The 24,768-nt window shown below is 43.7% G+C and overlaps 1 protein-coding gene across 1 annotated transcript in view; it reads left to right on the forward strand.

Annotated features, from left to right (window-relative positions):
* Positions 1-23,680, forward strand: part of LOC138598128 (A disintegrin and metalloproteinase with thrombospondin motifs 2-like) — a 117,309-nt gene extending 93,629 nt beyond the window's left edge. The window contains exons 6-22 of the mRNA XM_069669829.1: positions 5,497-5,580; positions 7,234-7,390; positions 8,120-8,225; positions 8,394-8,537; positions 8,834-8,966; positions 10,788-10,901; positions 10,999-11,144; positions 11,337-11,512; positions 13,933-14,066; positions 14,158-14,281; positions 14,761-14,841; positions 14,932-15,119; positions 15,210-15,345; positions 15,438-15,573; positions 15,698-15,905; positions 16,641-16,770; positions 20,246-23,680. Coding sequence (XP_069525930.1) covers positions 5,497-5,580; positions 7,234-7,390; positions 8,120-8,225; positions 8,394-8,537; positions 8,834-8,966; positions 10,788-10,901; positions 10,999-11,144; positions 11,337-11,512; positions 13,933-14,066; positions 14,158-14,281; positions 14,761-14,841; positions 14,932-15,119; positions 15,210-15,345; positions 15,438-15,573; positions 15,698-15,905; positions 16,641-16,770; positions 20,246-22,596 — 4,548 coding nt within the window. The 3' untranslated portion in view covers positions 22,597-23,680. The remainder of the gene's footprint in view (positions 1-5,496; positions 5,581-7,233; positions 7,391-8,119; positions 8,226-8,393; positions 8,538-8,833; positions 8,967-10,787; positions 10,902-10,998; positions 11,145-11,336; positions 11,513-13,932; positions 14,067-14,157; positions 14,282-14,760; positions 14,842-14,931; positions 15,120-15,209; positions 15,346-15,437; positions 15,574-15,697; positions 15,906-16,640; positions 16,771-20,245) is intronic.
* Positions 23,681-24,768: the final 1,088 nt, after the last annotated feature.

The following is a 24,768-nucleotide window of genomic DNA, read 5'->3' on the forward strand; positions in this document are numbered from 1 at the left end:
TGGTATGTGATAAGCGTCTTTTCTGTACAGCTGTCTGGAAGTGGTGCACATCTTGTCTTTACCAAAGCTCCTGTTGGCAGAGAAAAGTCATATTAATAAGTGGACGAAGGAGCGAGGACAGCAGAGGTAGTCCAGGTAATAATAGACACCTTGTTAGCTGGAAGTGTCACAGATATGTGAGGAGCATTGTCAGACTGAGAGCTCAAATCCTGGGTCTGAGTTTTTTAAATATTCCCATGTGTGTTGACAAAATGATGTCGAGAAGCTGTCCAAAGTCTTATCTAATTTATGTAGCACTCCGGCCAGATTTGACTTGATGACTCAGCTCTGTCTCATCAGCAGCTGAGACTGTTTTTAAAGCATCTTTTCAGACTGTTGTTCAACAAATTTTAATTGCCTCCATTAGTTGATAAAAACACAGGAGCTCAGTGGGGAAATGTTATTACATATTATTACACATTAAACTATCATAATGAGCATATTACTACTATGCGCCCTGCCCTTAATCTTACTTACGTTTTCTTATGTAAGGACTCATTGTAATACTTAAAGGGCCAGTTCACCGATTTTCAACCTAAGTTCTATCATGCTATTACGGGGAGCTAATGCCATTAAGGTAGAAAAAAAAATGCAATTTGGCTCTGTGCCTTTTGAGGACGCTATCCGCTTCCCCAATGGGCCCTGGAAATCCTCCAGACTACGTAAAATGCATCATCTGGCGGAGGCCAGGGAGCTCACTAAACTACACTTTCTTAATCTAGGACGCCCGCCTCCGATGTCGTGTCTCATCAGGTTTGAAATGTAGACTGCAGACCTGAAGATTTTTTAGAGGATCCACTGGTATATTCTCGTTGTATTTCGGAGTCTGTACCACTCTGAGCCATTGCCTGCAGCAAAAAACGGTAGTATTTCACTCCAGCGTCTCTCACTGGGCCGTTCCTTTCAGAGGGAGGGGCGCAATGCACGCTGGGTGTTGCAGGAATGTAGAATGGGCGAAACTTTCTCCACAGCTCTGGCGCTAATTTCAAATATTATTGCTTCTATCGATTACAGAGAAGACCAGCTTTGACTGACAGTGGCTTTTTCCAGGGGTGAATTGCTCCTTTAACACAGTGTAGGAGTGAACCTGTGTGTGAAGTGTAGATTCAAAGTTCCAACCTCCCCAGGGACAGTCCTGCTCCTTTGTCTCCTGTTCTTAGGTTTTAATCCGAACTATCTCTTCCTTATTTAAGAGCACTGAAAAGCAATCCGGTTGACACGTTGTAAATGCGACCAACAATGGCAGAATTGAAGTTAGGACTGTTTCCTTACGCACCTTAAGGTTTATGGGGTTTAATTTTTTTCTGTGAACATGAGGAAAACATGCCTGTATGTCCTATATTATGATGCACATTAACATAATGGATCCTCGTTATTCCTATTAGGTGAAGCATTTTAATTAAACCTTTAATTTATGTGGTTAAACAATTACCGATGTTCTTCCTCACAATGTCCTCCCACCTTCTCTCCACATTTCCTCCATCCCTCTGGCAGAGTTAAGTGACAGGCCGTGGCTGCATTATTTATCTGATAGTAATGATTTTGTGCCTTGCTGACCTATAGTCCTGCATTAACTACTGCACGCACACACACACACACACACACACGCACACACACAGGTGGACAGATCTAGGCTACCTTGTGTACCTGTAGTCTGCAGGATAAGTAATGGCACCTGACGTTGCCCTTCAGAGCGTCAGAGAGCAGCCAGCAGCATTAATGAGAGACAGGCCTGTACAGTTGTTAACAGAAACTAAGGTGTGTGTGTGTGTGTGTGTGTGTGTCTGTCTTTTGTGAATGTGTGTGCCCAGGTGAGCACATTTCAGTAAATACCTGGGTGTGTTTGGGGTCATGAATGCCTGTACCATACCTGTCCTTACCTGTGTATGAAAAGGACAACTGTATCGAGTGTAACAGTGCATGAAGACGCATCAAGCTAAAGTTGGGAGTGAAACGACACAACGCTACCTGTGTGTGTGTGTGTGTGTGTGTGTGTGTGTGTGTGTGTGTGTCTGTGTGTGTCTCATTAGAGTGGAAATTGTAGTGTCAGGGTCACCTGGAAGTCAACCGCCCCTAATTGGCCCAACAGTTGTCAAGGTAACGGGCTGGATCAGGCCAAGTGTGGACTGACCTGCTCAAGTGTCCATGTCATCTGAGACAAACAAACAAGGCGACACACACACACACACACACTCAGAATCATTGTGTGTCACTTCTTCATTTTCAGGCTGACAAGATAACGAGGGAGTGAAGAAATTGTCAGCAAATGAGACACAGAAATATCAGGTAGACAGACAGACAGAGAGACAGACAGGAGTCTCTGACGGGGTTAAACTGAGGAGACAAAATAACTCTCTCTCTTAGCGAGGCTGTGTCTTATTTAACATGTAAAGAAGCATCCTAAACTTAGAAGTGACGGTGGCTAAATGAAAAGTTCCCTTCCATCCGTCGCTCTGAAACTGTCCCCTGCCACTTTCATACATCGTCTGTTTTATAAACAATAAGTACAAGTGCAATTATACATTACTTGTTTCTCTCTTTTCATATTTTACAACTTCTTACTTGAACTTTGTGACATTTCAGAGGAAAGAATTGTAGTGAACTCTGCTAGATCAATCTGACAATCTTCAGTTGGTATTTACTTTTCAGGATTTAATATAAATATTATGCACTCCTGTAGATCAGCACTCTGCCAAATTACACCAGTAAAATGTTACTTACATAAGACAACAATTTTCCTGCACAATGACTGCTTTACTTTGATACTTCATCTAGATTTTGCCTAGACTTTTCCTGAAGTACAATTTGAATGCAGCACCTTGACTAGCAAATAACTGTTGCGATATATAAATGATGCATTAGGGATATGCTTCAATAAAGGTCATGCAGGTATTGTTCAGGACAATTCATTGATACTCAAGAAGCATCACATGCCATCTCAGTTTAGGCTCTCCCATGTTTTAACCGTTGACGAGTCGGGGATGGTTTTACAAAACATGCATTTAAAAGGAGCAAGATGCATTATGGGAAGTGTTGTGCTCAGAAAATATTTGACCAAAGCTTGAGCAAATCTCTCACTTGAAAGTCTATATGGACGTACTCATGGTTATATTTCCTTATGAAGCTTATGTTTAAAAGTCTTATGTAATGCTCTGTTCCAGTCACAGATGAAGGTCAGAAAGTCCCATTACTTCTCCATCATTTGTGCTCTTCCACTTTGGAAAACTCATCCAAACACATGAATGCCCATGAGGTTTGAACGCAGCTTCCATTGACGCCACTAATGCTTGGCCACATTAGCAACTTAGCTTAGAGTGCTGGCAACATTTCAGAAGGTTAAGTCGTAGATCTGATCAGTCACCAAACAGTTGTTTCGAAATCAAAGGTCACCGTGCTACAAATAAAAACTTTATTGTTAAGTATCTGAGGATGTAAAGCTGTAAAGCCTTTAAATGCAGCCATGTTTAGATGTTGATGTAAGCAGAAAGCTTTATTCCAGACTGTTTGTGGTTGACAAATTAAGATCCTGCCTGGAAGAATCAAACCGCTGAAATTTTCCTAATACTATGCTGGAATTTCCGACTTTACACCGCACATGGAACGGAGCATACGTTTTCTCCATTCTCCTCTCTGTTTTAAAAACCCCTCTCCGCTGCTCTACATTTGTTTTCTAAGAATGCATCCTTTCCTTTCCCTCTGAAGCTCCTTGTCGTTTTTCATTCCCCTCTCTGCACAGCTGCTTTCCCTCTGCCTCTCCGTCTCTATTCCGAGCATTCCTCAACTCGCTCTCGTACCTTTTCTCTCGCTGGGTGTGTCTAAATTTTGTTCTTCATCTCTGCACCTGTGTGTGTCTGTGTGTGTGTGTAAATGTGTACAGTATGTGTGTGTCCTTTTCTCCACAGCGTGTCCATCAGCCATCTCATTACTGCTGTCTGTTTTTACATCCCTTTGCCTCATTAGCCACCGCACACAGCCACTGAGGACAGCAGGCCTCAACTCCTGCGCCAATTTACCCCTCTCTCTCTCTCCCTCTCTCTCTTGCTCGCTCTCTCTCTCTCTCTCTCTCTCTCTCTCTCTCTCTCGCTTGCCCTCTTTGTGTGTGTGTGTGTGTGTGTGTTTTTCGCCAGTATAATGCTCTCTGCATCTCCCTTGTCAAACATTACCTTGTTTCCTTGCATTAGGCACTATCCTTCCTTTGCATCTTTCTCCTTCATCTCTCCATCTGTGCTTATGGGAAACAGAGTTTCTTGCCCTCACCTCAACTTCCCTTTCTCTCTTTTTTCATTCCTCCTATCTGAGTCCCTCATATCACTGTGTTTCTTGCACACACGTCATTCAGCTAGGAGCTTTGTTTTTGTGTTAAAGCATCATTGCAGCAAAATCAGACGTTTGCTTTCTCTTTATTGTTTTGCATCCTGTTTAAGCACCATTTATAACAGTTTTATAAATGTAACGTGTGAATGTATTTGAAACATTTGTGCTGCTAAGCTGTAAAAGATCCCGTTGGTTGGCCACTTACTTAATCTCTTTTCACCAAGAAATCCACCTAAATGCACCGTGTACCTTCTGAAATAGACAAACAGATGTTGGTGGTATGCAGTATTTCCCATTTATGGACAAAGCCGTCCTATTTGTTCTACACTGTTTTCAGCCTTGATATTAACTTACGCTAACTTTCACCTGGCTGTAACTTCATATTAAAAAGCAATTTTTAATATGAATTTTTATTCACGTCTGAACGATTATATTTATCGTATAGACATGAGAGTGGTGACATTTCTACCTATAGACCTGGAGGCTTATTTAAAAGTGATCGAGCACTAAATGAGAATAATTTAATGGATTACAGCTGGACAATATCATGCTCATTTTGGCTTATAACTAATCTATAAAGCATTATTGAAGATTTATCTGCTGCTGTTAGCATGCTTTTCGACCAAAAGTTCCAGGAACTTTTAGTTCCAGGAACTTCTCTTCAAGGAACTAAATTCGTCCTGTGGCCCACTGTTGTCTGCGTTTCCACAGCGGCCCAAAGTCCCAGGAAGATTTTCAGCAAGGCCTGCACCTCGTCGTCGGTCCATCTGTTGTAGGCTTTCTTCTCTGACACGGTGATAAACAATGTCGAAGCACGATGATGACAGTGAGCTTGCAGCTGCAGTCTTTTAAACATGGCGGGTGAAATAAAACACTCGACCAATCAGAAGCGATCAGCTCTGCAGTCTCCGCCCTGAAAGTTCCTGGACCTTTGGAAAGTACAACCCCCTGAGCAGGGACTTTTCAGGGGGTGAATCAATTCCCCCGGAACTAAATTTAGACCCTGGTTCCTGCTATCGAAAGTTCCTCAGAAGGTTCCGAGTTCCTGGGGAAAGTTCCTGCTGAATAAAAAAGCACCTTAACAAACCGCTTCAACATGAATTCTGACGTTTCCTCTACTTGTGTTTCTCTGTGTGTCTCCAGGTGAATGAGATTTACCATGACCAGTCTTTGGGGGCAAAGATCAACGTGGTGCTGGTGCGGATTATCATGCTCGGCTACGGCAAGGTAAGTCCTGACAGGACACGAGTTCTCCTGAAAAGCAGACAGAGACGATCGCTTTAAGTACCTACAGTAAGCACAGCCAAGTCCAGCACACACACACTCATAAACAAACACACACATGCGCGCGCACTCATCAGCACGCACTGATGCCCGGAGCCTGTTATTCCAGTGGACTGAGCAAAAGAGGAACTAAAAGCATGCAGCATCCCAGGGGAGTGTTTTCAAGTCGCACGCCTTCACAGTTCAGCACCAAAGCACACAGAAACTCAGCCCGTTATGCAATCAGCCCTCCTCCCGGTAGGCTGCAGCACAGAATCATGGGAAGTCCAGGCAAAGATAAACAATCAATGATAGCCCTCCCTCATTCATAAACAGAGAGACCGGACGATGGGGGTAGCATCCTTTTCTTCTCCACTGTAACTCTATCTGCCTGTCTGTGCTGGAGGGAAGAAGAGGGAAGAGTGGAGGAGAGATAAAGCGAGAGACAGCAGGAATGGCGGAGGGCAGGGATTACCCCACAGGATGATAGAAATGATTTTATTGCTGGATAGCTGCTCTGTGATACACTTATGCTGCTGTAGCCTTATCTCTTCCTCTGCTCTCTACATGTCTACAGTCCCAGTGGAGCCCTCCAAACACAAACTCCCACACACACACACACACACTCCCACATTGGTCATTCTGGACCAGCCCCTGTGCAGCTTCGGCCAAAGCTCCGGCTGTCCATCATCCCCAATTACCGTGGCAACAGAGCTGCACCCAGACAGCCTGCAGATTGGCTATGTGACCCTGAATGCAGGCGCACCCACACACTTAACACACACACACACACACTTTGACACAACATGTGCACACGACACACTTTTAGAAATCCATCTTTAAAGATCATAAAAAAGGCAGTGAAACACACACACACACACACACACACACACACACACAAGCACCTGATGAACATGATGAAGCGCGCACACACACACACACACACACACACACACACACACACACACACACACACACGTACAGTGCGCTCTGTCTGAGGGGTGTTTGTGCAGAGGCAGGCCATATGTCTTCACTGCAGCACACTCACACACACACCCTTCACTGTTTGATTAAGCAGTGTGTTGTGCATGTGTGAAAAATGTACGGAAACGTAGAAAAGAGGTGAAAAGGAAGCAGAGGAAGAGAGAAATGGAGAGACATACAGAGAAGAATACAAGGAAAAAGAAGAGGATCCTAATGAGGAGGTGAAGAGAAGGAATCGCAGGCATTTTGGTGTTTTTGTGGATATTTCCATTATGCATTTAATCATGAGAAAATATCCTGTAATTGGACGTGTTTTTACTATTAGTCTAAAGCTCATTAACAGGCAGCTCTGTGTTCACTTTCATGTTCATTATTAAAGCCATCAAGATTACACGATCTTAAGCATTATTGTGCGAGTTCTGTGAATCCCTCAGAGTGTGTGCGCGCGTGTGAGAGTGTGTTGTACACCTCAGCAAATTGCAAGATGTGCTCACAGCATATAACATTGTGACACTGCCCCCTACAGGACTCAAATGTTGTCGTACCAGAGCTGAAGAAGCAGGTTCATTTCCCTGTTTTTGTATACTCTTTACATACTCTTCTCTTTTTCCTTGTCTGTGTGTGTGGTTTCAGTCCATGAGTCTTATTGAACTGGGGAACCCCTCTCAGAGCCTGGAGAACGTGTGTCGCTGGGCCTTCCTGCAGCAGAAGCCGGACACGGGGGATGCAGAGTATCACGACCACGCCATCTTCCTCACGCGGCAGGAATTCGGCCCCACCGGCATGCAGGGTAACTAAAGACGTGCACATACACTCAGCGCTTCCTGTTTAACATATCGTAACATACATCCAAACTGCACGCCCACCCTCATGAGGGCCTAAAACGCAGGGAAAACTCCCCTCTTGCTTCCCTTTCCTCGCACAGCTGCATAGTGCGCTGTGGCTTCGGTGGTTGGTGGTTTTCTGTGCAGCAGAGTGCAGGCTAACAGGCGGGCCCAGGGGAGAGGCTTCTAAAGGCAGTGGCCTAGCTATGCAGAAGCCCTTCAGCTGCCCTTGGGCTCAGCCTTCAGCAGCAGAAAATCAATAGGCAGAGCAGGGCCGGCCACAGTCCCACAATTTAAGGCAGTATAGGACAGACAAGCACACAGGGAGTTGGAGATTGGCATATGTAGAGGAGGAAGGAGACCGTTTTGGGTTAGGATTGGACGCACACACATGAACACGTTTGTGTACATGTGTATGAAAGAGCAATGTGTGTGTAAGTGGGATACACCATATATATTTTTGTAGATAAGTCTCATAAGCCATGTTACTCTCCAATTAATTATGTTATAAATATCGGAGCTAAACCACGTCCAATTCAAACCAGATATGAGGAAAGTTTAAAGAAACTTTAACATTTCAAACTTGGATTGAAACCAGTTTATAATTATTTTTAGATGCTTACGTTACAGAGTGACAAAGCTATTCTCAAGTGGCTTTAATAAAAGTGTTTTCTCTACAAATCCTGGTTGCCTAGGTTACGCCCCAGTGACGGGTATGTGCCACCCTGTGAGGAGCTGCACTTTGAACCACGAGGACGGTTTCTCCTCCGCCTTTGTGGTGGCTCATGAGACCGGACACGTGTAAGTACTTTAGCCGAGTAATGTCAGATACTTACAACACTGTATGGATTTATTTATTACAGGTTTGGTCACCTCCTGAAATATCTGATGTGAGATTGCTACTTCTCTCCTTTTCTTCCTCTCAACCTCTCTCTATCTCTCTCCCCCTCTCTCTCTCTCTCTCCGCAGGTTGGGGATGGAGCACGACGGGCAGGGAAACCGCTGTGGGGACGAGGTGCACATGGGAAGCATCATGGCGCCGCTTGTGCAAGCTGCCTTCCATCGCTTCCACTGGTCCAGATGTAGCATGCAAGAGCTGGGGCGCTACCTGAAGTAAGACAAACACACACACACACAATACTTACTTTATTACTTTTATACTTGCGTTTTATTTCATATCTTCTAAGAGTATCCTTTAAGTTATTATGATGCAAAAAGCACTAGTCTTAATGACAAAATGGTTTGTTTTTTAAAGTAAGAAAACATTAATAGTAACACAAACTGCAGATGAAACAGTCCCATAAATGACATCCCTTTAACAGAGGATTGAATTGATTGATCGCAATTATTGATTTTGAATCATAAAGTGTAAATGTAATTGCATCACATTGTTTCGACTCCTCTTGTAGCTCCTACGACTGTCTCCGTGACGACCCCTTCGACCACAACTGGCCGTCGCTGCCTCAGCTCCCTGGCTTGCACTACTCCATGAACGAACAGTGTCGCTTCGACTTTGGTGTGGGCTACACGATGTGCACCGCGGTAAGACATCCCCATAGTCTAATTGTCTCTTCACTAACATAGCTAGACTTTACTAACTCCAGCTGTAATATCGTACAGTCGAGCTTAGCATCCCTTTATCTTCTGACATGATGGCTTAAACTCACTTTTAATTCAGCCTATTCAGTTAATTTGCTGAATGTCACTGCTGAAGATGCATTTGTAAGAGGCCTCATTAGCTCTGAAGTTTTTCCACTGACATCTATCTCTGATGTGCGTTGTACAAAACGAGTCACACATACACAAATATTCACATTCTTCTGATGTCCTCTGCTTCGCTCTCCCGGCCTCTGGTGGGATTGGCATCTTGCTTAAAAGCAGGTAATTGGTTTTTATAGCTTTTTCTTTTTTCTGTTGTTAATTTCGCTACAGTAAACAAGATTGATTTCAACACAACACTTACCTTGATACCACAGTGCCTTTACATAAACCTGCCACAAGCAGTATTTCTGTAAACACAGTAGACGAGCTTCACCCAGCTTCAGCATCTTGACAGGCATCTGACCCTCTAACCCCCCCCCTCCTGTCACCCTCACCCACTCTATGACTGTGAAGCCACTGTGGCACGCTGTTGGGAGGCTGTTGCTTGATTGACAAAGGGCTTGTTCGGGGGCTTTGCACACATTGCTAGATTACCCTCTATTCTCTTGTCAAACCCATTCCCCTCAGCTACAAAAGGCGGGCCAGTCAGGACCTCAGGTAAGGTAACCCCTCCTCCCGGAAGACATGTGGCCCGTCATTTGTTTTCTCAGATTTTCTTTTCTATTTGTCCTCTGAGGTTGTAATTGTTTGTAATGTTGCTCCTTACTTTTCTTTTTTTACTGTACTTTGTTTCTCTGTTCTTCCCATCGTCATATTTTGGACGCTAGTCTGCAGGATTCTAAAACGCTCATTTCCAGAGAAAGTAGCTGTAAAATCCCTAAAAATACTGAGTGAGTCCGCCGGTTCAGTGGCTGCAGTGCAGCTCAACAATTGAACCGTAGCATATCCCAACTCTTTTCCTGCAAATCTGTGTTAAATCACGGCAGCGCAGGCAGGAAAAGCCTCGTTACATTGGCGCACTCATGACTATAAACGAGTGGAAAAGGTTGGGGGGATGTCTTTCCCATCCAAGGAGAAACGTCTGAGCCAGAACAGAGGCTGTTTTTCCATGTTTCACTTCAGCTTTTAGGATCCTCCAGTCTGATGTCATTGGTGATTACCTACCACAGTCTAGCCATTGATTGTGACTCGCCCTCTGGCCTGCAAAGGTTCCCCTGGGGTCATGGTGGGTGGGGAAGTCTGTGGAGAGGAGGGAGGAGGGCACGTCCCCTCAGACACTGGACTGCAGGTCAGTTTGGTGGTTTCCTCATCAATGGTTCATATCAGAGAATTTGGTCCTTTTTATGTGTCTAGGGGCCTTTTTTTAGAGGTCAATGAGACCTCACCTTTTGGCCTTTAAACCTTTTGCCCTCTGCCCTCTGACCTCCCTTGTGCCCTAATTAAACCACGGGCTGTCTCATTCTGAGAGTCTTGTGTCTCTCTCTCATCCTTTGGTTTATTTGCATGAATGGCTGTGTGTTTCTCAGTGGAGCGTAGTGTACAGTGACACAGTGCAGGGTCCGTGTTGTTGTCGTTGTTGGGTATAAAACTGTCGTGGTGATATTTCTCTTCTCATCTCTATTTGTATTTCCTATTTTCAGTGTTAAGTCTCAGTCCAGCTGTCTCATGATGGTTGCCTTGTGTTATTGAAGGTCACCCAGTGTGTGTACTGTAATTTAAGGCTTTTAATTGTAAGAAGGAGTCTCTTTCTGTGCCCTGCAGTACCGCACATTTGACCCATGTAAGCAGCTGTGGTGCAGCCACCCGGACAATCCCTTCTTCTGCAAGACCAAGAAAGGACCGCCCATCGACGGCACCATGTGTGGGAATGGGAAGGTATCTATACGCTTTTGTACTCTGACTTTTACATTGTGTAGTATCCAAACTCACTATCTAAACAGCAGCTGTGTCGTGTATTCTCTGTCTTTTGCAGCATTGCTTTAAAGGTCACTGCATCTGGTTGACCCCTGACATCATTAAGCAAGATGGAAACTGGGGTTCATGGAGTGAGTTTGGCCAGTGCTCCCGCACCTGTGGTGGAGGGGTACAGTTTCGCACACGCGACTGTGACAATCCTAGGTATGAATTGAAAGAGTGTGTAAAACTTTCAGAGTGTATGTGTGCGACAAAATGGAATTGCAAATATTTGTTGCACTCACTAATTAAAGCAATAATCGCAGTCCGTTAAAATAGATGAAGATAGTTTGGATGTAAAGTGTGAATAAACAAAAGGGTAAACAAACCGTGCCCTCTGCCCTGCCTCCCTCTCAGACCGGCCAACGGAGGCCGCACCTGTGTGGGAGCCAACTATCAGTTCCAGATGTGCAACATCAACGAGTGTGAGGATATCTACAGCGACACACGAGAGGAGCAATGCCACGCTTTGGACCCTCGCTTTGAACTCCATAGCAACAAGCACCACTGGATGCCTTATGAACACTCAGACCGTGAGTTTACACCCGCAGATGTGCAGGGGATGGGTTAGTTGGGGTTGGGGGAAGGACACAAAAAGAGGGGTGTAATAACAAAGAGACCGGCCTGAGAGTGACAAACCCAAAGTGATGATACACTGTGGAAGTTGTAAATAAGAATGAAAGCCAAAAGGAGGAAGCCAACACACGATTCTGGACCACAGTTGGGTTTAAGTGGTTTTTTATATATAGGCTGTGTTCTGTTATGGTCATTGACATCTGGCTGTCCTGCTGAGAGGTGCAGCTTTGAGTATGGACTACACCCTCTCATAAAAACACGCCATCCCTTTGAAAATCTCTTTAAAAACATCTTTGAACTCAGCTTCTTCTTTCTCCACCCAATCGCTGATGTCATTTGAACCTCACTGACCCCCCTCCTTCCGTCATCTTTTCTCCATCAGTTGGCTCAAAGGACAAACTCTCAGATTTGGAGTTCTGATGTTAATGATCAAAACTCTACGTTATTGAACAGTTTAAACAGGTGTGTGTGGTTGTCTCTAAGTGGAGGTGTCCGTGCTATTAAATCATCACCAGACTAAAGGGCAGCCCTAGAGAAAGTGCTGAGCCGTCCACATATCTAATCGCAGGTCACGCTACACACACTCCCCTAAGAGGGGTCCTGCTAAATTGTTTTTTCTGTTATCATTTCTAAATGCCATATTATCCAGCAAGGCTGTCTCTGTCTCAAATTACTTTTCCGTGACAGTGCGCTTGTGTGTGAGCTCAGACGTGTTTGTGAGAAAGAGAGAGAGAAAAAAGTGAAGAGGGAGGTGAAATTGAATTCCATTCATGGTCTATCATCTCCCGAGTTCCAGATAGTGTGAGGAGAAAAAAAGAGTGTGTCTAATACGAGCGTGAAACTGTAGTATTTGTTTATACATTTGAGACACTGTGCATGTCTCAGCTCTGGTCCTGTCTTGGGTTGACAGATGAACTGTAAAGTACTTAACAGGAAACATGTTGAGGCTGCCTTGTGTGGCAGCTCAGCTGCTGTTCAACAAACTCTCTTAAAGGGCCAGTTCACCGATTTCCAACGTCAGTCCTATCATGCTATTACGGGGAGCTAATGCCATTATCGTACCAAAAAAAAGCAATTTGGCTCTGTGCCTTTGGAGGAGGCTATCTGCTTCTCCAATGGGCCCTGGAGAACCTCCAGACTACGTAAAACGTGTCATCTGGCAGAGGCCACGGAGCTCACTAAACTACACTCCCTCAATCTAGGACTAGAATCTAGTTGTATTTCGGACTCTGTCCCGCTCTGAGCCATTGCCTGCAGCGAAACGGTAGTATTTCACTCCAGTGTCTCTCGCTGGGCTGTTCCTTTCAGAGGGAGGGGCGCAATGCATGCTGGGTGTTGTAGGAATGTAGAATGGACGAAACCACAAGCTGTTAGTACAACTTTCTCCACAGCTATGGTGCCAGTTTCAAATTATTGCTTCTATCGATTACAGAGAACACCAGCTTTGACTGACTGTGGCTTTTTCCAGGGGCCAATTGATCCTTTAACCCTTTAACTCTTTGAACATGCGATCAGAAATCTGAGATTTCTGACCCCCTAAAAGCCCCAGAAAAACCAGACCACTGCAAAAATTTATAGTGTGAGAAATTAACGTTTTATTGTTTACAATATTTCTCACCACTTCCAAACAAAATATTCTCATTTAGGTCTTGCAGAAAATGCCGACTGATAACAAAAACATGCAAAAAACAATAATAAATAAACAGTTCTTCTATATATCTTTACTATATAATTTCTTATATGTTGATATGTTTTAAAGTTGAAGCAGCACAGGTCATGTCCACTTCATCTTGCTGCTGCAACCTCTATTAGTCCTGAAAGTATACAGAAAAAATAAGTTTAACCATCTTTGAATCACTAAAAACACAAATTTAAAGAAGTAAATACAAATAAATCTGTGCTCTGTTCTATCTCTCACATTTAGGAGATGATTTGTACTACACCACACCATCAGTGCACGTGTGCAGCACAGGCCTCCTCCTTGAAGTTACTGATTGTTTTTGTGCATTCTCAGTTTAAGTTGGAGAAAAAAAACGATGCTTTCTCCACCTATTATATTATCTACAGTAACACGTCTGCCACCTGCTTATTAGTGTCAAAGCAGCAATAGACAAGGTCTCTGGATGGTGTCCATCTGTAATAAACGTGATGAAGTGGGAGTGTTCCTTCTCACTGGGATGAACTGCCAGGTTTTGTCTCTGGAGGCTGGTGTAGTCGTAGTATGAGTCACACAGACAGACACAATGAGACAGAGCGTAACGCTGACTCATGGGGAGCTTATTCTGAAGATAAAAAATAATCACTTGTTGCTTGTAGAGATGAAATCAACAAAAGGGGACTCAAATAATGGGGACATTTGTGTGTGTTTGTTTCCCAGCTAATAAACGCTGCCACCTGCATTGCCAGTCCAAGGAGACACGAGACGTGGTCTTCATGCAGAGGATGGTCCTGGACGGCACGCGCTGCTCGTACAAAGACCCGCACAGTGTGTGTGTGCGGGGGGAGTGTGAGGTGAGGGACGTTATGTATGCATCTGTGAGATAGAGAGCGAGACAGCTGCATGGGTACAGATGTGTCAAACTTTCCATGTCGTCATGAACAGAAAGTGGGCTGTGACGGCACGGTGGGCTCCTCGAAGCAGGAGGACAAGTGTGGAGTGTGTGGAGGAGACAACTCAAGCTGCAAAACCTTCAAAGACACCATCACACGTACTGCCAAGAAACAAGGTACACACACACGAGCAGTTACATTCACCTTTGTGTTAATGTAGGAAAGACTTGACTTCTATAAATGCATCACGCTGTAGTCCAGGATTTTGTTCTCTGTGCTTGTTCTCCCCGTGTTAAGTCATGTGCAGCTAAACATCGCCCTCTACAGGACGATTTGCAGCAATGTAAAAACCTCAGTGAGATCTGAGTTGACATGTTTCCATGTGAGTCGAGCCTTGCCAAGAAGTTACATCACGCCTGACTCCATGAAGTATATTATCTAACCCCTGACACGGGGACGGACCTACATGACAGCACCAAAATTCCCAGAATCAGATGTTTGCTCTGGCTGAAAGACTGTGAGGGTTTTAACAAGTGAGCAGGGATGAAAAGAGTAAGAGCTCTTTGCTGGATTAGCCGAGGCTCTTAGTCAGGAGACGGTAAAGTGAGCTTTTGATGAGGTTGGAGTCACAAACCAGATGTGTGTTTCCTTTCAGGTTACCTCAAAGTTCTTGAAATCCCCCGAGGAGCCCGACATTTACTGATCCAGGAGCTGAAAGCAACCTCACACACGTTAGGTATTTGACATTGTTTTCTTTCATGGAGTATTATATTCTATTTGTGTGTGGAACAAGTGCCATCAGTGTATATTTCTCACCCGTCTACAGCTGTAAAAAACGTGGCATCCGGACTGTTTTTCTTAAACGGGGAAAATGATTACCCAGAATCCCACTCGGTCATAGAGAAAGGCGTGGAGTGGGAGTACGAGAATGACAACGACAAGGAGACTCTTCAGACCACTGGCCCCCTCAGACATGGGATTCTGATCATGGTACACATTAACATACATGAAGATGTTATGCACAAGAAGTTTCTGCTCAGTTGTCTAAAGTGTTTATTCTCGCTTCAATCTTTCTGTTTGTAGATGAAATTACACGGCGATGAGGATGTGAATCTGTCCTATAAGTACATGATGAACATGGACAGTGACTCTGCCATCCAGAACAACATGCTGGTCGAGGACAGCGCCTACGAGTGGGCTCCAAAGAGATGGTCCTACTGCTCCAAGCCCTGCGGTGGAGGTACAGCATGAGCCAAGAGACATACTTAGGTTGAGTGAGTATGTAAATTCTGTGCTTACATTTCCTACGTTTCCCATCCCCTCTTGCTGCAGGGAAGCAGTACCTGCGATACGGCTGCAGAAGAAAAGTTGACAGTAAGATGGTCCACAAGAGCTTCTGTAACAAATCCAACATGAAACCTCGAGGAGACACCAGAGACTGCAACCAGAAGCCGTGCCCTCCCCCCATGTATGCATTGTATTTTATATATCAGTCAGTCAAAACATATAAAGACAACTTTTAGCTTTTCTTACATTCAGCACTTGAACGCCCTCACACCTCCTGTTTCTGTCTTTCCCCTGATGTTCTCCAGTTGGGTGACAGGGGAGTGGCAGAACTGCAGCAAACCATGTGGAAAAACAGGGATGCAGGTCCGCTCGGTCAGCTGTGTCCAGCCGTCAGACGACAACACCACACGCTCCATCCACAACAAACACTGCAACGACGACCGGCCCGAGTCTCGCAGACCCTGCAATCGAGACCCCTGCCCCACCCAGTGGAGAGTTGGACCGTGGTCACAGGTACGCCGTTCAAAACACGACAGGAATCAAAACCTAGACAGGAACATGGAAAAAAACAAGTTTGGCTGATTTTTGCAGGAAAATGCTCGAGTTGTTTGTTTCATAACCCAACAGCTGGTATTTGTGTGAGTCAGTAAACATCACAAGACTTCCTCAGAACTTGGCAGGTTCGACAAGCGTCTGAGAAACAGATCATCACTGTTACAACTTACAGTGAACCAGAAATAATGATTCAAAAAGCAGTCATGATGTTCATGTGCGTTACAAGCCTTTGTACTGCCTCACATTTAGCTCGCTTATAACAATGTATATCCCTATTCTGTCCCTGTCATCTTTAAGAGGAAGACCTGGTCAATAGTAGCAGCAAAACATACATTTAACCAGAACTACAGAACACGTACTGTAGGTTATAGTGACATTTACACACAGACAGTCTGGAGTCAGGTGATTTTATCATCAATTCAAAATCATTCAGGGTTACAAAAGTTTGAGTTAGTGTGTACTTAAAGAAGTCAAATTCACCTATAAATATAAAACACAATGTTAGGTAAAAACAGCAGTGTGTAAGGAGTCTCACGTCTATCATATGAAGACAATGAGCAGAGCACTCATGTATCACTGTAGGCAATAAGAAAAGCAACTTGTTTCTCGATTCAAGTAATGATTTCAGGTTTTGAGCAACATGCTCGACATGCGCCTTAAAAGTTTGTTTGTGTTCATGTCTTGTTTCTCCAGTGCTCAGTGTCATGTGGTAATGGGACGCAGCAGAGGCAGGCTCTCTGCCACACCAGGGACAACACCATCGGCCTGTGCCTGGACAGTAAGCCGGACACCATCAGAGTCTGTCGCCTGGATCCATGTCCCAGTGAGTGTTAATGAACCTCCAAAACGACATCACCGTGTTGCCAGATCTCAGCGAGAAACTGGAATTATCCTTGAATAAATAGAGCCAAACAGGCCCTGATAATAACAAAAGAGACTGATCATAATAACAGTTCCCTTCTCATCACTCTCTCTCTTTTCTCTGCAGAGGGCTCATCCGACCTCAACAAGAACGGCAACATCCTGATCCAGTGGCTCTCTCGCCCCAACCCCAACTTCCCGAAGATCTCCTCACGTAAAACCTCCCTCTATAGTTCCCAGCCTGGCCTCCACAGCGGCAGCCGCAGCTGCATGTCTGTCCTCTGCTGGGCCCTGCCCATTTCTGTCCTCCTGTCTCTGCAGGGCCGGCCCCGTCTGGCCCCCTGACCCGCCCCTCCTCTGTGCCCTGTGCCTGTGCCCACGCCTGTGAGCGAGTGGCAAAGCTTTCGCTTCTCTTTTGGTGGGGGGGGATCGTCGCCTCTCTCTGTGTGTCTGAGACGGCTCTGACTGGGGAGAGGTCTCTGGCTCCTGTGTGTGCTAGTTGGTTCTCTCTTGCTCTGTCTCTCTCTCTATCTCTCTCTCTCTCCTTTGTGGAGCATTGTGTTGTAACCGCTGGCCAGTCGAAAACTCAAAAGATCAACAAAAAATTTGATGTGAACAGGATTCGAAGTGGCAAGGCGTACAGGTTTTCATCTCCTGAGATGTGTGGGACAGCCGTTCATGTGTGAGGTACCCCCTCTGCATTTGGCGGCCAATGTTTTGCGCGAGCTAGCTGCGTGTTGTCATGGGTTACCACTCCTGAGATGCAGCTGCGCTTTTTTCTTTTTGTAGCGCACTGTCATTGTGGGGAGAAGCAGGTGTGAAAATAAACAGAAAAGGTATATAAATATCTATATAGAAAAAAAACTTTTAAAAAATATGAAAGCTTTATTGTGAATGTGATCTTGTCACAATGAGGACATCTTTGCTAAAGTGCTCATCTGACATCCTGGTTCCATTCGGGGATGAGAATGGTGTCTCATTCTACGTTCCACTCTCAGATTAACAGGAACTCAGCACAGGGACAGGAAGTGACATCAGTAGACCTTCTGAATTTAAGAAGAGGGAACTGTGAGGTGAGGAAGTAAAGGCTAATTTAAAAAAAAACAGGGTAGTCTGACCGCTTGAGGTTGCTTCCCATTTCACCTCATCATCAGCCATCCTCTCTTTGACTGTTATACTAAAGTTCAATAAATGCAGCTTATTTGTGCTTGCAGACTTTAAACAAATACATCTATAAATATATTTGTATTTATATATACCTATAAATCTAAATCTATATGAGTAACAATAATATTAATAATGTTTTACCATGAATAAGCTGTAGCTTATTTGCCTAAAACCTTTGGACTGCTATTGATCGCTTAGATCCTTGACTGTTATGTGTATTTTTTTATTGATTTTACATGAATACAGATGAATATTTAATAAAGGTAAAGTGTTTCGGTGGAAGGGGTTAGACCTTATTATGCAGGACTTGGTCAGTTAGTTGCCTCTCCATTCTCTCAGATGGATCAGTGGTTTACTGTTGCTTCTCCTTTTCTTTAAGGATAGGATCACGTTTTGTCATGCACATTTGCATCCATCACTTGTATGTATGTGTATATATGTGTGTGTGTGTGTGTGTGTGTGTGTGTGTGTGTGTGTGTGTGTGTGTGTGTGTGTGTGTGTGTGTGTGCGTGTGTGTGTGTATGTGTGTCTTGTGTGTGAGCTTAGAGGGGTGAGGAAATGAGTGGGTGAGTTATACTTGTTTTTGTCAGTGAAAGTGTGTCTGTGTGTTTTTGTTTGTTTGTGAGTGTGTGCGTGTGCATATGTGTGTGTGCATGTCTATGTGCATTATGAGCTTCATCATTCGGGCTTTTACACATCGCGAACAGATACAGAAATACCTCATAAACTTTGATTTGGGAGCGTCTGATGATCTCATTTTCTTTTGATGAACATTAACCACGTGAACAATGCCTTATCTTGGATTGAATGTAATGGCATTTATCTGTGAAAGAGATGGCTTTACTCATTCAAAGTTTCACTCGGAATAGAGGCAGCTTCAAACCAACTTAACAAACTCACACCCGCCAACCATCAAACCTACCAAGGCGATGTTGGACCAATGTCCGACTACTGGGAAGGGTTTACAAAGGGCCTAGGGTATGACACATATGGCATCTAGAAAAAAAAAAACACTTCAGACTTGTCATTGTATTGTGATCACATATTTCTGTTGTGACTATGTAGCGAGCTATCCAAGGTTTCCTTCTGCTGGAGTTGGACTGTTTGAGACCAAGCCAGACCTAGCAGTGCGACTGTATATAACATTGGTGTTGACTGTATTTAATAATGTTCATGACTGTTATCTTCTTCTATAATATTCTATACTATGGGTAACTGTTTTGTGGCTTCACTGGCCTGCTGCGTGGGGCTGGCTAACGTTTGGCTAACGTTGAAGAAACATTCAGATGGACTACGTGCACTGCGTCTATATGCACTTTGATTTATCAGGGAAATTTTATTAATGTTTTGTAAATGTTTCATATGACACTTAATGTGCCATTCCAGTTTTTACATCATCATTGAAATTATGTATTTTATTTAAACAGACCATATAATTTATGTACTTCATGTTTTTTTTCAATCGATAAACAGATCGACTGATTGATTTCCAAGTAATGAAGTGTTTTACCAAAGTGACTGTGAACTTGTAACTTTCGATACAGTTGAATTATTTTTCTTAAGAAAAGAATATATCTATATATTGAGCAGGGGGGGCGTACATCTCATTGTTTCAGTTACTGTCATTCTCAACAGCAAAGTTGTATCAATAAAAATGTTTCAAAAAGTGTGATCTTTCTCTCACCAGGAATGTTCACTGGCTAGATTCTTGAAAAAATGTCTAACATTGCCGGGAGAAGGTAGTGAGTTTTCATGTTATTGTAAAAAAACAAAAAAGAGGATACAAGTCAAGTGGCAGAGGATTAAAATTGAACGTCTGGAAAGTGATGCACATCTGAAGAAAAGGCTACAGGACGTTTCAAGGCAAAGAAGATACCGTTTGTTTCAGTTAAAAAGTTCAGACCTGAAACTGTTATATTTTTAACGCAACACTGGCGACTCCTTCTTTTTCTACTCCAGTTGCTCTGGACTAATCTCATGACTGCTCTTGATGTTTGGGTTTTTCTCCTCTTCCTTCCTGCATCCTCTGCTAATGGTCTGGCTTTACTACTTTACACTTACAGTGTGGAACAAACACTCACATGAATGCATGTGCTTTATCTAGAAAGGAACATAAACAAATGAACAAATGCTAATGTAACATATTTTCATTGTGGCACATTCTTTCTCATACAACAACATATCCTAGCAATCAGACAAATACAAACATCCCTTCATAGTCTCTACTCATGACTTCGCCCAGTTTCAGCTCTCTGTTCTCTCCTTCACAGGCCGAAGTTGTCATGGAGACCGCTCAATGTTCTGTCGAATGGAGGTGCTGAAGCGCTACTGCTCTCTACCGGACTACCAGCGCATGTGCTGCAAGTCCTGCAGCAATGTCACCTTCACAGAGCCTCTACCCAACCCCACCTCCATTCGGCACAGTGTTACAGCTCATCCACCCACCAGCACCCTCAGCTCTGTCTTTACCACCATTCAACCACCAAAAGCTGTCATCACCACCATTCAACCAACTAAAGCTGACTTCACCACTATTCAATCAACTAAAGCTGTCATCACCACCATTCAACCACCAAAAGCTGTCATCACCACCATTCAACCACCAAAAGCTGTCATCACCACCATTCAACCAACTAAAGATGTCATCACCACCATTTCAACCTTTACCGCCAATCCCTGGGAAACCACTCACCCTCCTACCACTGCTGTTCCTCATTCCACCTCTTCCCCATGTAGTGCTACACAAATGATTACCACTCATCCTCAATCTGCCACCAGTGCTCCTGTCCTTTCCACTACATTTCACATGCCAACCACATCAGTTATTACGGCATTTCCTAGTGTTACTGCTCATCCCCTGCCCCTGCCGGCCCCAGACATAGACGAGAGCCCAGATCCTCAGTTACAGAGCACTACAAATAGTCCAACAACACATGGTATGATCACTACCACACAACTTCCAACAACAACCAGTCCAGCTATGACACATCAGACAGAAAGTATGACAAAAACTGACACTCCACCAAAATCTAAGCCTAAAAAGAATATTCTGCCAAATAAACCCCCCAAAAAGGTGATTCCACCAAAGATCAATCCAAAAAAGAATACTGCCCAAAAAAATACTACAAGAAAAGATGTCCCACCAAAGACCAACCCCAAAAAGAAAACAAAGACTATTCCAAAAAAGGACACTCCAGGAAACAGCAATCCCAGTAAAGTCATACCAGAAAAAACATCTAAAAACACAACTCCAGCAAACACTACCCCAAAAAAGTCTCCCCCTGCAAAAACCACTCCCAAAAAGACTACTATAGCAAAAACCACTCCCAAAAAGACTACTATAGCAAAAACCACTCCCAAAAAGACTACTGTAGCAAAAACCACTCCCAAAAAGACTACAATAGCAAAAACCACTCCCAAAAAGACTACTCCAAAGATCACCACTCCCAAAAAGACTCCCCCTGTTAAGACCACTCCCAAAAAGACCATTCAAATGAAGACTAGTCCCAAAAAGAATACTACAGCAAGCTCTACCCCCAAAAAGACTCCCTCTGTAAAGACCACTGTCAAAAAGAGTCCTCCAGTGAAGACCACTCCTGAGATAAAACCCAAACTCACACCCAAAAAGGAGGCTCCACCAAAGGCCAATCCCAAAAAGAACAGTCAGCCAAAGAAAATAGTTATTAAGACAGATCCCCCAAAGAACCCCAAAACAGGGCCCAAGAACAATAAGTTCAAGGTGATAAAGACTTACCCAAAAAAGAAGACACTTACAACAATGTCTTCATATTATACCACAGCTCCCACTCCATATACGAGTCCCGAACCCTTTACAGAGAACTTTTCTTCTACTGTCCCATCCAGCACAAGTGTTCATGCAACAGCTAAGGGTATGTCTTTCCCGGAGCCTAGAATCAACGTCACGTACATCAGTAATAACACAGCAACAACAGATGAAACTCCACTGTGGTATTATGATGATTTAGCCACAACACCTAGCCCCTTTGATGATGTCTTAACAACAACTGGAAGCGCTCATTTTGAAGATTTAAACATTCCTAGTGGAACCATGCCATACAATGATGTGACGAGCAGTGGTGATGTCACAGTGACCAGTGGGGCCATACTCAGTGGGGATGACAGCACAGTGTCCTACAGTAATGTTGGGGTGGTCAGTGACACCATGGTGCTAGAAGATGGCCTCACCATCGTGATCCCGACAATCACCAGTGAGGATATGACAGACCTCGCTTCCTCCCCCTGGCTATACCTGTCCGAGTACATCCCTGTGAACATCCCTGGTACCACGTCAACCTCAGACCCTGCCACAGCCTCACCTCCCGCCGCCATCATTGGGACAACAGAAAAACCAGCCATCACAACCATTGCTGCCACCACTACAAGACCTCAGCGGAGACCCGAGGAAAACAGTGAGAACAATTCCATCGATGTCATATACAACAGGGTCATCGGCGTAGACAGTGACATCTCCCAGAACAATCTGATCCCGAAGCACCGGGTCAACCTTCGAGAGAGAACCAGGAACAAACGCATTCAGGAACTTCTGGAAGAAAAGCGGAACTTCCTCCTCAGAATGAAGAGAGGCCACGCTGCACGATAGACCAAGCCTTTTCATTTCTCTTATAGAGATGAACATTCTGTTTGTAGACTTTTGTATGCCCTGTTTAAACCCCTCAGAACTGCAGTGATGTTTTCTAACAGGCCTTTCCACAGAGAACCTCTCTGAGATATCACTATCATGACAATCAGAACTGCTGCAGAGAGAGAATATCGTGGCCAATTGTTCAAACAGTGGCCTTGAATAATGAAAAGCCCTTTAGAGTACGGACTGTTGCAGATTTGAAGCAAATGGCCTCACCTGCGTAAACACAATAATGACAAACAGAAGGGATGGAAAGGGTGCATCCAGTTTGACCAGCACTTTACAAAGCTAAACCACACACAGTTGTTTGAGGATCAATGATGGTGTAGATAAGGTGTAATGTAGTTTGTTGAATGCTGTTATCCCTACTGGCACTTATGGAGCAACAAAATCTTCCACCGGGAATCCAACTGTCCATCTCCGTATTGTATTAGAGCCCAGGACTGCAGCTCATTTCCCCACATTTGTGGAGTTGAATATGTCTCCATGTTAAATTGACTCTAAATACCCTTTACAACCTACATATTGGAGCGTTTGGACGTATGAAAGCCAAAAGTCAAAGTGTCCGTTTTTTAATTGAATTGTGAAAGTTTACACTTCTTTGATTGTGTTGCCTTTTTCTGAAGTAATGTCTCTCAGTGTGTGGTCTCTTATCTCTCAGGAAGTTAAGGCACAGTGTGGAAAACTGGTGAGGGACATTGCGAAATACTTGGTGCTTACTGAATTTTGATTTTATATTTTGATATCTCAATAAGCCAGGTAGAAAAACCAAATAACTCAAGAGGAAGAGGTTTTTCTTTTATAATGGTCAGTCGAGTATGTGTTTATAGGTGCTTTTTTTTGTCACTGTTGCAACAAGCAGTAATGTCCCTCGTGCATTCATTTATGTACAAAAAAATATAAAAAAATATATAATAACAAAATGAGCACGCCTGTTAGTATTAATAGTTTCCAAAGAAAAGCTTTGAGGGCCAGTTTGTTTGTCCAAGTTTTATTATTGGTACGTCTCTTACTTGCAGCAGCTGCAACAGTACCTACGGATCTGTCTGTACGATATCTGTACATATGAAAAAAAAGAACTTAATGTTTAATATTTATTAAAGTTTAAGTGCCTGTGGTATTTTGCAAAATGTAAGTGTTGTGTGTTTTTTGTTCTGAAGACCAATTCATGGCCGCCCTTCTTTATCATTTTGGCTGCAACTATTAGCAAGGTTGTTTTTCAATCAGTTGAGTCAGTTCAAACCATTCATACCATTAGCATGCTTACAAGGTTGAACTCAGTAGCTCCCAATTTTAAAGTAAAGCAGTATCTGACACATAGGGGGAGACAGAGCACTTGTATTTATGTTCACTAGTCATGTCTGTGCTCGGACAAGCATCAAACCAGCCTTTTCTCGACAGTCATCTTCAGAGCATGACAGTCATCTTCAGAGCATAACAGTCTCGTCAGTCATACTCTGAAGATGAGAATTGATCATCGTGACTTTGCAAAATATCTGACGTGAGACTTGTTCTCACCAGTGGAGTTCAAAAAATGTTTCCAGGAAATTATTTGTTGACATTTCATTGGGAGCCTTTTTTTAAGGAGTGTTGAAACAGTGGTAGAAATTGTTCCCTCTGAGGTCTGGACACTGTTTCTGAAAAGCATGAAGATACTGATTAATTTTATCTACTGTCTGTCTCTGTCTATGTCTATATGTATGTCTGTTTGTCTGCCTATATGTCTGTCTGTTTGTCTATATCAGGGGTGGGCAACCCTGCTCCTGGAGGGCCACCTTCCTGCATGTTTTAGGTTTCTCCGCACTCTAACACACCTGATTCTAATGTTTCGCTCGTTACCAATCCCCTGAGAAGCTTCAGTTGGTTGATAACGAGCAGCTCATTCAAATCAGGTGTGTTAGAGTGCAGAGAAACCTAAAACATGCAGGAAGGTGGCCCTCCAGGAGCAGGGTTGCCCACCCCTGGTCTATATGCATATATGTCCGTCTGTTTTTAACTATTTGTCTGTCTATATGTCTGTCTCTTTGTCTATATATCTGTTTTTTTATAAGTCTGTCTGTTTGTCTATATGTCTGTCTATATGTTTGTCTGTTTGTTTGTCTATATGTCTGTCTGTTTGTCTATATATCT

The sequence above is a fragment of the Semicossyphus pulcher genome, unplaced genomic scaffold, assembly GCF_022749685.1.
Source record: "Semicossyphus pulcher isolate SPU_LCO1_2020_fin unplaced genomic scaffold, fSemPul1.0.p SCAF_2, whole genome shotgun sequence".
Lineage (NCBI taxonomy): Eukaryota > Metazoa > Chordata > Actinopteri > Labriformes > Labridae > Semicossyphus > Semicossyphus pulcher.